This window comes from Syngnathus leptorhynchus, chromosome 17, assembly GCF_054491065.1.
Source record: "Syngnathus leptorhynchus isolate UIUO chromosome 17, UIUO_Slep, whole genome shotgun sequence".
NCBI lineage: Eukaryota > Metazoa > Chordata > Actinopteri > Syngnathiformes > Syngnathidae > Syngnathus > Syngnathus leptorhynchus.
The window spans coordinates 6,902,402-6,916,143 of record NC_141211.1 but is presented as its reverse complement, the minus strand read 5'-3'; the positions used below and the strand labels follow the sequence as shown (position 1 = coordinate 6,916,143).

Sequence of the window (13,742 nt, the reverse complement as noted above, 5' to 3'; positions counted from 1 at the left end):
TATCATGCAAGCTCTGGCCAGAAGATGTCACTCTTTCCGGATCTTTACAGCACAACTCCGCATTTGCGACCGAGACGTTGCCTTATTAGCCTCCAAATATTGAAATTACTGCAATTTGTCCCCAATGCTTTAACTATATACGAATTAGAATTTCTTGCTGAACATTGTTAAAAGTAATTTCCAGCTGATGTAGTTTTTCAGCATCTGTTTTGAAAGGTCTCATAGAAAAAGTCATGGCAGTGCAGATAGCTTCTGTGAATCGCCTCTAATAGACTTGTTTATCAAACCATACCATGAGATGACCACCCTTCCAGGATCTGGCCGAGGAGCGAGTGAGGAGTTGTAACCTGTGGTCTTTCGGCTGCATGCATACCTTCTTCCATCCTGCATTGTGTGACGACCCCCCCCCCCCCCCCCCCCCTCCTATTCCTCCTCCTCCTCCTCCTCCTCCTCCTTTTGGCAATCTGGTCCATTTTCTGTGGGTCTGTGGAGAACGGGGGGAGGCGGAGAGAGCCGCGGTGGAAGGCGGCGTGCAGGACCACAATCATGTTTTAATCCTCAGAATCATACCTGTGCTTTTCCCCATGCTTCTGAGACTCGAACGACCAAAACTTGTGGGCCCACTGCAGCATTTTGGCGTCTTTTCTTGCTTGAGAATCCGCGGCTCTACCCCCACCCCCCTTACTGCAATATTTGGGCAAAGATAAGAGAGTCGAGGCTGCCATGGCAGCATAGGAGGGGGCATCCTCAGCCAATTTCTCGCTCCTCCTGTCTATGATGCCTTATTGTTCATATACGACCGGATTTGGGAGTCAGCATCCTTGTATGTCGCACCGCCGCACGCCGACCCGTTGGAATTAAGCGGGGATCAAGCAGCGGATCCCGATGGCATGGACACTTGTGCGAGGTCCGCCGCGCTGCCGAGCCACTGGAGCCCCCTCGCCGTCTCCTCCTCCTCAGCCAGCCCAGCACTGTCGCCATCGCCCCGCAGCCCCGAGAGCCCCGCCGCCGCCGCCGCCGCACCGCCAGCAGCCACTCACGAGCCACAGCAGGCGGCATGAGGCTTGAGTCGCTCGCACCTCTATCCATGCTGCTCATCGGGGTCTCATTCGCCTGCTACCCCCCGACTTCGGATTCCCTGCAGGACCGGGCGTACAGGTCGGCCGTGGTGATCGAGGGCAAGGTGCAGTCCACGCCGGGGAACGCCTCCGCCGAGCCTCCGCCGCAACCCGGCGTGCACGTCCAAGTGTTGGACGTGTGGCCCCTCCACAGCGGAGGGCTGGAGCCTCAACAGCTCGTCACCGTGCTGGGGGAGTTCGGGTCGGAGGCTCCGTGCGCCGACGTGCAGAAGAACCACAAGTATATCTTTTTCATGGAGCCCACGGAGGCGCCGCTGGTCTACAAGGCTTCATTCGCGCCCCTGGACACAAGCGGCAAGAGTCTCAAGAAGGATGTTAGCAAGATTTTGTGTGAGGACTGCGGTAAGTGAGACCATGTATTGTGGATTACCGGCGAACCCGGAAGAAAAGCATACTAGCGCGGCTTCGTGGGCAAACATCTAGGTGTATACTTTTGGATATTAGCCCTCTTGTAGCCAATGTATGGTTCAGATTCAGTGGGTAGCCACCTATGTGCCTTCGAGGCGTCTATGCAGCAATTTTCGACAACTCTCGCAGGCTCTCATAGCCCACATGATCAATCAAACTCTCTTTCGCTCTGCTCAGCTGCATCACACATGCGCCTCGCACTGTTGCTTGTGTGCAATTGCACTTTGTGCAGATCCAACTATCTGCATCCTGCATCCTACCCCCCCCCCCCCCCCCCACCGTGGAGCATCCACTGCATAGTTTTAATACCCCAAATGTCCTCACGCACATCGCTGCTCTCTAACCTTGCAGTCTTATAGGACACTTCGCTATCCTAATTGGGCTTGGCCCCTGTTTCAGTACCACGGACAGCGGCCGGTGGCACACCGTCACGTTGCTCCTGGCAAATAGCTTCCTTGGCTATATTTAGGTTCACACCCGCTTTAATGCTGGAACAGCATTCACTTTGGCATAGCTCAGCTTTGTCACACTTTGTTGTCACAGCTTGTTGTTCGATTGGGAAAGCAGAGAAGTGTACTTGTACAGTGTATTGCTGTACTTTGGTTTACTTGATGACGTGTGAATGAGTATGAATGTTTCACAACCACCAAAAAAATAAATAAATGCTGGGTTGTTTTACTAGCCCAGTCACTTGCTGTGGAGTTTGCATAGATTGGGTTACTTATTTTATGACCCAGCAGATTGGGTTAAAGATTGGTTTGGGCTGACTGAAGAACAGAATCTGGTGGCCATTTTAGATAGATTTGTTGGGGGAAGTTTTATGTTGATAATAAAATTAGCATTTTTTTTTTTTTTTAAACATCTATTCTGGTAACCCAGCAACTCAACATTCTGGGTAGTTTTTACCCCATGTTGGATCAAAATCTTGATTCAATTTTCTTAGCTTTTTGGGCTGTATTGCACATCCGCCCAATGATCAAATCTTCTCCAAGTGGTGTAGAAAGTGGTCAGATGGTCAGATGTTCTTCTGTGAATTTGCTCATGTGGTCACTGATGTAATTTGTGTGTATCGTTTCAGTGGCGCTTGGCTTGTCGTAACAAGAGAAAATCAAAGCTGAGTGATTTTGCTAGGTTAAGCGGCCTATTGATTAAACACAACACACTGCTGTTGATTGCAAGAGCAAGCACATAAGTAGGTTCATTTAGAAAGTGTGCATATAGCATATGCATACATTTTTTTGAGGGGGTTACTATCAGAATTCAAGTGTTCTGCCCCGGAGTGTGTAGTAAGCCCTTAGTGATGTCTCCAATTATACACACAGTGTACGCCACGCTCCTCAGCAGCGTAAAACAAGACTTTAGTCCTCAAATGATAGCGACAGGTCCTGTAACTGGATCTCAAACAGTTCCTAGTACTTGTCAGAGTGACATCTTCAAAGGCCTGTAACAAGGCAAAAGAATGGGAGAAGGGGGAAGCAGCTCTTCTTGTATTCCTGCATGGTACTGGGCAATTTTGATAGGCACGTTCTTAAAAAAAAAAAAAAAAGTCACATCCGGACATTATCCTGCATAGTCATTTTTACTTAAGGACATAATGTGCTCTATCCTGCTGCCTTCTTCAATTCTTAAATCCTCTTAGCTTTGTCCCCACGAGACATAGACGCTTCGCCTTTTTGTCACACTCACTCCAATGCCCTGCCTTTTTAACTCATGTCCCGATTGGCGAGGTAACACTAAATGGACCCTATTGCTGACTAAAATCAGCAAAATGTTGTCAGTTATGTGTTGAAAAAGTCACCTCATTACCATGTTCCATCATATTGTGTTTTCTTGTGACCTTAAAGTTTGTTTACTCATGGAAAATACAAAACACCAAAGATGAGCTAATGAATAGCATCTGTGTCATAATGTTATAACTCTTAAAGCAGTCAAACTCTCTTTTGTCACGGACTGTATCTTAGGCACGTGTCTGTCCTTCATGACTGTCAGCTTATTGTAGTACAGGCTACAAAACAAACTGATGCAAACTAGTTTTGAAATCAGATCGAGTAAAAAGTATTTCATTATTTATAAAATTGAATGGTAATAAAAATTCCTTGCCATATCTCTATTTTTTTTAAAGTGAAAAAAAATGGTAATTTTAAGTATTGACACATGAAGTCGATGCACAATTTGTCTTTGCGGGCCACATGAAATGACGTGGCGGGCCGTATCTTGCCCCCAGGCCTTCAGTTTGAAACCTATATGTCAAAGCAATGGATGTTTGAATACAAAGAGTAGACAGGTAATGTAACATTCCTCACACGCATATCTTCTTTATCCTTATTAGTGCCCAATAGAGCCCCGACCTTATATCATTGATGAGCTTATCTCTTGTGTAAGTCATCTCTTCACTCCCCATGCTGAACATTCTCTTCTCCCCTGTCAGGACCAAAATCATGACAAAGCCAATCCCAAAGCTAGACAGTCTGTCCCCAGATGCTATGGTCTCTATTCCCTTCCAATCTTCTCCCATCAAAAATTTGGATTCATCATATTCTGAGATCATGTCTCTTTTCCCAAAGAACAGTAAAACATAATGTCTTGATTTTTACACTTGACCCAGACCCCACCAATGAGTCCAAGCTCTACTTAAAGCTTGTATACGCCCTCTTGTGCAAAGTTGCACATGCTCCCCAGTGTGTTAATCATGGGACTGTACGTACTGTATTGTTCTCCTTGTTGTTGTCTGGCTCCTAAGGGCTGTTGAGATAAAGGTGCTCTCCTTGCGCTATTTGAAAAACACACATGCAACAAATTCAGTAGAAAACAAACATCTATTTTTGCCCCCTTATCTACTCACTGGCTTATATGTATTGTAATGTCATTTTGGTAGATTTGATTGAGCCGCAGGCAGACATATTATGAACGTGTGTGATGGTTGTCATCATATTTTATTGCATAGTATTTTATTGCACAAGTGTGCACCCCCTTTAATTGGGATGTGGCTGTGTTCAGAATTAACCAATGACACATGGACTTGCATATTTTCTCTTGGTCCATTGAAACCATTTTTCAACTTTTTAGACATAATTCCAAAAGGTATGTTTGACAAGTTCAGTCAAAATCGATCATCTTTGTCAAATATTATTTATATATAGATTTTTTTAATTGGATCTCATCAGTTGTATCTGACATTAAAGATTCTACAGTTACAAAGTGTAAATGATATGTATGACAACATAGTCAAAATATTGTAAAATACTATTTAGTCTAGCATATTCCCTCAAGGCCCAAAGTCTGGCTAATGACACACATGTGGTTACAACCCACATTTTTGTCTTTGTAGACGCTGAAGGGGAAACATATTGTAGCCTACTTTTTGCACTGTGTGTGTAGACAGGTGGGAGCGTGACATTTCAAAAAAAAATAGCACTTAGCATCCACTTCAGCAGCATTCATAGCGATAATTAACAAATGTGCAAATCATTCTGATTTATTCCGTTGCTCACGAAGGCTACTTTTTTTTTTTTATAGGGAGTAGTAGATGAGTTGAAAAGTGTTGTCGCAACACAAATCTGTTCACGGTCGCAGCTGCCGAGCCGAGCGAGGTGGTAGACGAGCAGACGTTGGCCCCGGAGCCGTGTGTCTTTTTCCGAACGGCGAGCATTCATTGGTTAAGTTAGACGCTGAAGATGAGCGACGTCGTGCCGTTGCCTTGTGGGCTCTCCTACAAACCCGCAAGGTTATCTGGCAAGCAGTATGAATCAACACGCGTCTACAGATTGCCCATTATCCTGTAAATATTACACTGAAGGGCAATTTAGCCAACAGTGGTTGATGGTGACAAAGGTGCTCATTTAGTGGATTTCACCTCAGAGATTGTGGCCCAGCACAGGATGTTTGCTGAGATAAGAATGATTGAAATGTTTATGACTGCCAGTGCTGCAGTGCCTCTTGTCCAGGCCAGAGATTGAGGCTAATGGGAGTGACCAGCTGGAAGTGCAGATCTTTCTCCATTTAGGTTGATACTATATAGCTTTGTGTCGATTGTTTATGTTCATTCACGCTGAATCTATGGCCTCTTCATCTTTGCTTCTCTGCTATTGGAAGATAACTTGATGAATGGAAAAAAAAAAAAAAAATACGGGCTATTCCGAATAACTGCCCCCTCTCGTTTTTTGGTCTTGTTCACTTTAGGGCCCAGTTACAAAAAGGGGAATTTAAAAAGCCACTATTAATATTTAGTGAACATTTTAGTGTCTATGATGAACATTTTGAGGTAAATCAGTGATAGCGGACAAAAATGTGTGCGATGAATACAAGCTTGCATCTGACGTTTAAAATTTTCCTTTATAGGATCAACGTGACCAAGTGGTGCAAAACATTTGTTGTTATGATGTTAGACTAAGATAAAAAAAATTGTAAACTTATTATTGCCACAAGTCACTGCTTGTTTTTTTTTTTTTTTTTTTTATCATGGCTTATGCAGGAATGACTATTTGTGAAAAGGATTAGTACAAGGCATGTCCACAGCCACTCCTGTGGAGTTACGCTATGTCAAAACAACCAGAAATAGCCCAACCGTGTTTTAAGGAGTAGTAGCACAGGTCACTTGCGTGTTCCTTGTCAGGCAGGCTCAATTCTCAACTTGTCTTTGTCAAACTTTTTGTGGGGGGGGATTTATTTTGCTTTGTCAGCCTGAGGACATCTAATCCAAGATGTCTGGACTGGCTGAGGTTATAGGTCACGTGGGTATGTTTATGTCAGCACCTATAATTGTTGCAACTTTCAGATAACCTACTATCATTTGGGACTGTTTTAGAACTGCAAAACCAAGCAACCATTCTCATATGTGATGAAAATCCATTTCCAAAGACTTGGAAAAATATCGCTTCTCTTTAGCTATGATTTAGCACATAGCAATTAGGCACGTGATAAAAGCTTCAGACATCACACAAAACTCAAGTTATCACTCTCCAAAATGGATCTTAGTCACCACCGTGCCACGTACGGACCCTAAGTACCTGCACTTTAGTTCTACATGGGTGATTTAACAAGTCTTGTGTGGATATTTTTCCTCCAGCTTGAATGTCTGTTAACGTGCTTTGGATGATTATACATTTCCATGCTATAATACAGACATAATGTCTGGGCTCGCACGAAATAATGGGCTTACTTGAGGATCAGCCGGATAAGAACTATGAGAACACGTTTGAAATGCCGAGCACTTTAAAAGCTGCAATTTATTACTAAATTAATCGTAAGGAGTGTGACGCATAACTGTAAAACACTCGAGTGACATTTCTAAAGAAACAGACATATTTGTGAAGTCTGCATGACTATTGTGTTGCATTTCCTGCATGGTAAACCTTCTCAAGGTGTTTTGAAAATATTCTTGTCAATGTGTTTTGTGTGCAATATTTATTCCTCCTAAAATCCTTTGCACATGTCCTGCTAGTGATGATGGTAAACAGCTGGCGGATTCATCCATTGGACACAAAAGGATTGTGATACGCAGTGTGAAGGCAGATTAGTGTTACAATTAGTGCATAATGCCCCTGATTTATAATCTCCTCCTAATCTCTATATTGAATTAATAGAAAGCATGAAAGCTGCTTTCGTGATAGCAAAACTGTCTCGTGTTGCCTTTGTGTGCATTTTCATTTTACGGAAGTGGTAGTTTTATTTCACCAGTACAAACTACAAGCACAAAAATCGACAAACTATTGCAATGACTATGATAGTGGAAATGAAATCAAATCAACTTTCTAATGGGCTTCCTTAGTTAGAAATAAAAAGGTATTTTTTGAAATGATGTTTTTAATATCGAATTAGATTGTACAATAATGTGCACAGTGAGCACACACTACTACAATATCACTGGACTTATTTCTGCATGTCGAACATTTTTAATGTAAGGTCAAAGGTCTGCTGCATAAATGATACAAACCCACATCATCTTCATTTTATGACTACATATTTATCACTACAATTCAATTTAATTACAGCCTTGTAAGAATTACAAATAAAAATGGCACCAAGAAGATGAGGTAAATATGCAACTTAAGATATTTTTGGATGAGGAAAAAAAAATTTAAATATGAGTTGAACTCACTGAAGAATGTTGCCTTCACCACCATGAGGCAGTATATGATCAGGATCAGGGCGCACTAAAAAGTTGCAAAGGAAGGGGCCTGTTTGGAACGTCAGCAGTTGTTTGACTCGCTGAGCTACACTGAAGTGGCCACAGTCGTGGCACAGTCCAGGACATGTTCCATTTGGACGCTTCTTTCCTCAACAAAGAAAGCCATATTTCCATTTTTTTGGGGCCCCTTTGCTGTTAAGCCTGTTAGTATCGTAGTCAGCTCTAAACAGATATGCTCTTCTGATTCAACTAACAGTAATGGCGTCCCTCAGGGACGAGCAACCCCCGGACACTTTTGGACTGTCGCCAAAAGGATCCAAGTCGTTAAGTTTGAGAGTTGGATATAAATGTCAATGGCTTGCCTCACGTCTGCATTTCTGCAGAATACAAGACTGATGTAACTTTTAAATACAGCGCAATTAATTGGAGTGCGATAAAAATAGCAGCTAGCATTTACAAATCTCAAAGAGGCAAGAGAATAAAATCAATCTACTGTAATGTATATTCAGCAACTTACATCAAATAGAAGCCGATACCAGCTTGTGGTTGTTTAAATTTTCAAAAAACTGTGACCTGTGTTCCGTACACAAAATTAGATCCACTGCATGTGCACAGAATGGCTTTCTACTCTCCTCCACTTGTGTTTGTATCTTTACAAATGGTGTCTTCCTACTTTGTGAAAGCAGTTATGTTTACCCCGCCTTTTGAATCATTTAGTAATTTGCAGCTATCTTGGGCTGCAATACTCTTCCTTCACAGACTGCAGCTAGTGCATGTAATTAAATATTGAAAGCATTTTTCTCCCCCTTCTGTGCACAGCTCAAGAGGTGGTTTGATTAAAATGAAGCTTTTTAAATTTCAAGAAGAATAACAAAACTGATAGTTGGAATAAAAGGTACTTTCTGTTTCTTACTAATATATTATATGTACTGCCAACCAGACTACTGGCAAAAACCTGAGACAAAATCTGCCAATAATTTATTCAGTATGGTTTTAGTGTATTCAGATTTGTTCACAAATATCGACAACTCCATTATGACCCCCTTATACATGATCTTTTGGCAATCTATCTCTGGATCGAAGCACGGGATCACCATAAACAATGCAGTAAGCTCAATTTTGAAATGATAAAAAAAACCAAAAACATTTGACGTTGCTTGGTTGAAATTTGACACATATTTGACTTTGTCGCTTGGTGTCCATAGCAGCAGTGCTGTTGCCAGGTGTGTCTGTCTGATTGTTTCATCATATAAAATTACACGAAGGTTGCTCAGTCTCGAGAGGGCGGGGTTATGACGCCGGGCAAACATTTGATGCTCGTCATTACGTCAATGGTTTAATGGTGGGTGGCGGAGGACTCTTCAATTTCAGGGAATCCGTACGATTATATAAACAGTGTTGTTTAAATTTCAAGTGCACGTCAAATATACCTTGTTGATCAAATGTTATAATGACTCGGATGTTGATGTGGAACCTCTTAGTGAAGTCAGAAAAAAGGTTTTCCCCGGAGCATTCTTACTCACCAACATTGTACTACTAATCAATGTTCATGTGGCAAATAGTAGAAGACTTACATCACTTTGTTTTTGAATTGATGTCTTGTCTTTCGATCGTTATGGATCGGGTTCACCTTGATAGCTGCCAACATTTCAAATGAGCCAGATGTTGTATACACTTTTTGTGTTGTTATAATTGAGCGCGTGGGATGTGATTTACAAATCTTTTGCTCTTTTTGCGTGGTCAGTGGTCCACTAGCAGGTGGTAGTGTGAGTGTGAAGGACGCCTCGGGAGATAACCTTTCACTGCACACTACCTCACCGACATTAATTCACCACAAAAGCCATTGAGACTGTCCGCCAAACTGAAACGGCTGCCTTAAAATAATATATCTGCAGGTTGTGACACAGTCTAGCAGCTTGTGTTGGGAGAATGAAAAGCAAACAGATACTGCTGAAACAATAGATTTGCCTGCATTGTCAAACTGTGTTATTAAAAAAAAGCACATCATTTGCATGTCCATATTTAAAATAGCACATCTGGTTAGAAAAAATGATATTCTGTGAGTAGTGTTTTTATTCTGTCTACAAGTGTTGCACCACTTTTTGTGTTCAAATATTTAAAACACTGTGGTGCCAATGCCTTTTGTTAGCTTATCTATGGTGTTTAGCATTGTGTGTTAGCATTAAGCTAAGTGGACTTTCTTGATCCTCTACTTTTCTGATCTCTGTGTAGTGTTGCAGTGTTAGTATTTCCATTTATGATAAAAGTGACATTTTTTTGATTTATTCATTCACTGGAATTTGGACAAATGAATGATTGTCTGTGAGGATGTAGGTGTCCCATCAGCAACACTTGTTTTTGTTTAGGTGCACGAACCAATGGTGCATTAGGGAACCTTGTGTACATGTTGCTCCAGGCTACTTACGTCATCCTCTAGTTTCATCTGGCGCCGGTTTTAGTTTGGAGATGCTTACGATTTGGCCTAAATCAAACTGCTTTCATCATCAGGTCAAGTGGTGGCCACAGTGAATGTAATGGTGGCTTTGACTTGTATGCTATAATGCACATTACAACGTAAGGACTCACTACCCCCCCCCCCCCTCAAATAATAATAATGATAATAACAATAAGAATAATTTGTATCAAAATGGCTAGGCATGTCAGTAATTTGAGAACTTCATCTTTCCAGATCTGTTTAGACATTTGCTAGTGATATTTTTTTTCCTCTCTTTCATTCAGCTATTAGTTGTGTAAATATGCCATCAGTCAGAGTTTGGCAAGCGTATGCTTGTTTTCAAACGCTTGAGGAAGCCATCCGCTACTTGTGGCCCTGGCAAAATATCAGACACAAACCGAATTTTGTTACACGTAAATGAAACACAAGTATCAGTTGTTAAAAAGTGTCGAGAAAGGCGATAGAAACTTCAGCAAAAGGCTCGGGAACAAAAGGAGCATGGGAAGGGCAACTGTGTTTGTGTGCGGCGTGACGAAGTGTTGAAAAGAGGGGCTGCCGGCACTCCTGCTATGGGCGCCTCCCGGTGTGTTGAAGGGACGTGTCCGGCCATGTTCATCCCACACATACACGCACACACACACACGCGTGCACACAGTACATATTCTGAGAGGTTTGTTTCCTCAGGTATGCTGTAGGTGTGGATTGATGTGTGTCTTAACATGAAAAGATTTTAAACCGAATGGAATGGCTTTTTAGCTGTGCTTGGAGTCTGACCAAGAAGCGGCCATGTTTCCCCTTTTTTTGTCAAGTGGGGGGGGGGGGGGTTGAGATGACACATTCGCTCACCACTTTAATAGGAAAGAGGAGACAATCACGCTGACTCATCGGCAAATATCCGTAAACAACTTGACACGCTCGTTTTGTTCGATTTGTGTGTATTTTTGCTTGACTAAATGGACACCTGTTGTGTGTATGTCAGGCAAAAAAAAAAACTGTGACATCATCATATTGCTGAATGAGTAGCTTACACATTCAGCTCTGTGCAGCCAAATACAGCACAGGTGCACAAGTAAGAAAGACATATTTCTTTCCAATATTTTTGTTGATGTAGCATTCATAGCGCTCCCTCCTACGACTGTCCATTTAAGCGTGTTTTGCAAGTCGGCTGTTACCCCCGTCCTCTAGCCGGTGTCTTGTGCCCTTCCACCGGTGCTCATTATTGTCTTGCTCTAATCTGGAGGGGACAGCACTGGCTGCAGGAGTGTATTTATCTTCCTGCACAAATAGGACCTCTTTCCGTCTGCTCCCTGCTCAAGCTTGTTGTTGAAAGATAGTGAGCAGCGAAGAGAAAGCTTCACTACGGACAAGTGCGCGTGCGCGCCGACGCACGGCTGAACCCGAGATGTGGCCCCAGCTGGCTTCGGACACAAGCGAGCTCGCCATCACCTCACTGCAGCAAATGCAGAAAAAAAAAAGAGGACTACATCGCCTTTGATATTAATACACTCATGAGTGGGTAGGATTCGACCCTAAATGCAAACAGAGGTCGGATGTAAGAGCAAGTAAGATCAGAATTACACCAAGTCACTCGTGTGTCACCTCCGTAGCCCCCATTTCCGCTGCCGCCCATAACATTACATCTGTTGGGATGTGTACTTTTGCTTGGCATTGTCTAGGCATGTTTCTTTTCATTCCCCTTGTTGTCTCCATGACATTCGGCTCACAAGAAGGCAGTTATCGTACTGCGAGTGGCCATGGGCCAGGACAGCGAGCCAGTTTGCAAACAACACAAAGCATACCTTGAAAATTAACACAATCTCTCCTCGTGGCCCTGTCAAAATTCAACAACGCCTTTCGCATAAAAACTGTCAGGGAGCTGATTGCTAACAATGGCGATGACAACGTGGTTGAGTATATTCATATTCGTGGTTCGGAATTTATAAATTCACTTGTTGCAGTTTTAAGCGTACAGGCATAAATATTTTTAGACATTTGATAGTGTAGTTTGCGATGTATTTATGCTTTGAATGATTAATATAAGCAATCATCAATTTTAGGGGAGCAGCAGTTGTTTGCAGATATTTGCTATTCGCAATCAGGCATACAATGCCGCTCAGTCAAAGTCAATTGGGATACACGCTAGCTAAGCAACAAAGCTAACGATAGAAAATGTACACCCTTAAAATTGTGGGGTTAAAAATTGGACGGACTTGGATCGATATGGCCCCAACATGAGGAAAAAAAAAAACGATTTGGGAGTTGGGTCATTTTTTTTTTTTTTTAACCCAGCATTTTTAAGGGTGGAATGTTAAAAACATGGAAGAAAAAAAAGCAATAAAACACTCTACCTAAACTATGTGAACAAGTGTCGCGACTGAGTGGGCAAATACAAAACACATGTCTGGAGTTGATGCTTTGACACCTGCCGCAGTGAAGTCGCGCTCTACACTGACGTCTGGTGACATCATACAGGTTTTATGTGACTTTTGAGGCAAAGCTTTTGTCAAATTCCCAAGACTGTCTGGGCCTTTGTTGTAGAGGTTGAGTTGCTGAGTTGCCCATACCAAGAGTGACCATTCCAAAATGTATTCAAGACTCTTACTGTAGCAGCTTTCCAGAGTGATTCATGTCATGTTTCCTCTGTATTTGTTACCATATGTAGTTTTTTGCAATGATGTGACGCCAACAGTGTTTATTTACATGGCTGACGCTGTTAAAGTATCACCATCTTTCCTACACACCCTACAATGGAAACTGAAGGCGGACTCAAATAGACTTTTTCCAAAGTTTTCCATGTTGAGATAACTTTAATGCTTGATGGAACTCTCAGTACTAGCTCGATGACCCAACTGCGCTCTTGGCTTCCTGTTACCCTCGTCTAGCTTGCCCAATGGCGGCGCAGTCGACTTATCAATCTCAGTCTATTCGAGACCGCCTCCGGGCCCGTGTCGTCAAAAGTATGATCTCAGCGTACGTACACGCATAGCGGCCTTTTTTCCAGGAAAAGCCTTTCACTGATGAAAAACAAACAAGCAGATAAGCCAAGTTCTTGATAAGCTCACGCTCAGCCACAAGGAGGCAAAAAGAGAAATGCAAATGATTCTGACCAACGAACTGCTTTCACTCTGTGTGAACCTCCCAATGTCCTTCCTTACTGTGACATGTTTGTGCTGCTCTAAAAGCACATTCTGGAGATAAAGGACAAGTGCAAGGGTGCAAAAGGAATTTGATTCCATGTGAAGAATGCAAAGCAGAAAGCGGACGCACGTCTGTTTTTCAAGCTGCTCGCTGATAAGGCCTTTGTGTGCTTTCTGTACATTTTAGCAGCTCACAGTTGATTCTAATCATGCATGACTAAATTGTTAGGAAAATGACTTTTTACCCTCAAATTGAATCATTAGATATATTCGCAATTTTATATAATTTCACTGGACAATAATTTTGGCCAATCGTCTTAAAATAATATATATATAATATATATATATATATAGCTAGTGTTTAAATGCTCATTCTTAATTTTAGTGACGGATAAAGTCATGTGAAAATCTCTGGTGTCCCATATGCACCTCGCGCATCATTTAATCACATTCAGTCATTCATTCAGAATAAGTCA

General features: G+C 42.3%; 1 protein-coding gene across 2 annotated transcripts in view; it reads left to right on the top strand.

Moving 5' to 3' along the window:
- The first annotated feature begins 418 nt into the window (after nt 1-418).
- nrg2a (neuregulin 2a) overlaps nt 419-13,742 on the top strand; it is a 58,872-nt gene continuing 45,548 nt past the window's right edge. Inside the window, exon 1 of one of the 2 annotated variants that reach the window (XM_085935994.1) lies at nt 419-1,481. In XM_085935994.1, coding sequence (XP_085792120.1) covers nt 1,058-1,481 — 424 coding nt within the window. In that variant the 5' untranslated portion in view covers nt 419-1,057. The remainder of the gene's footprint in view (nt 1,482-13,742) is intronic. The other variant, XM_085935992.1, reaches the window with a different exon arrangement.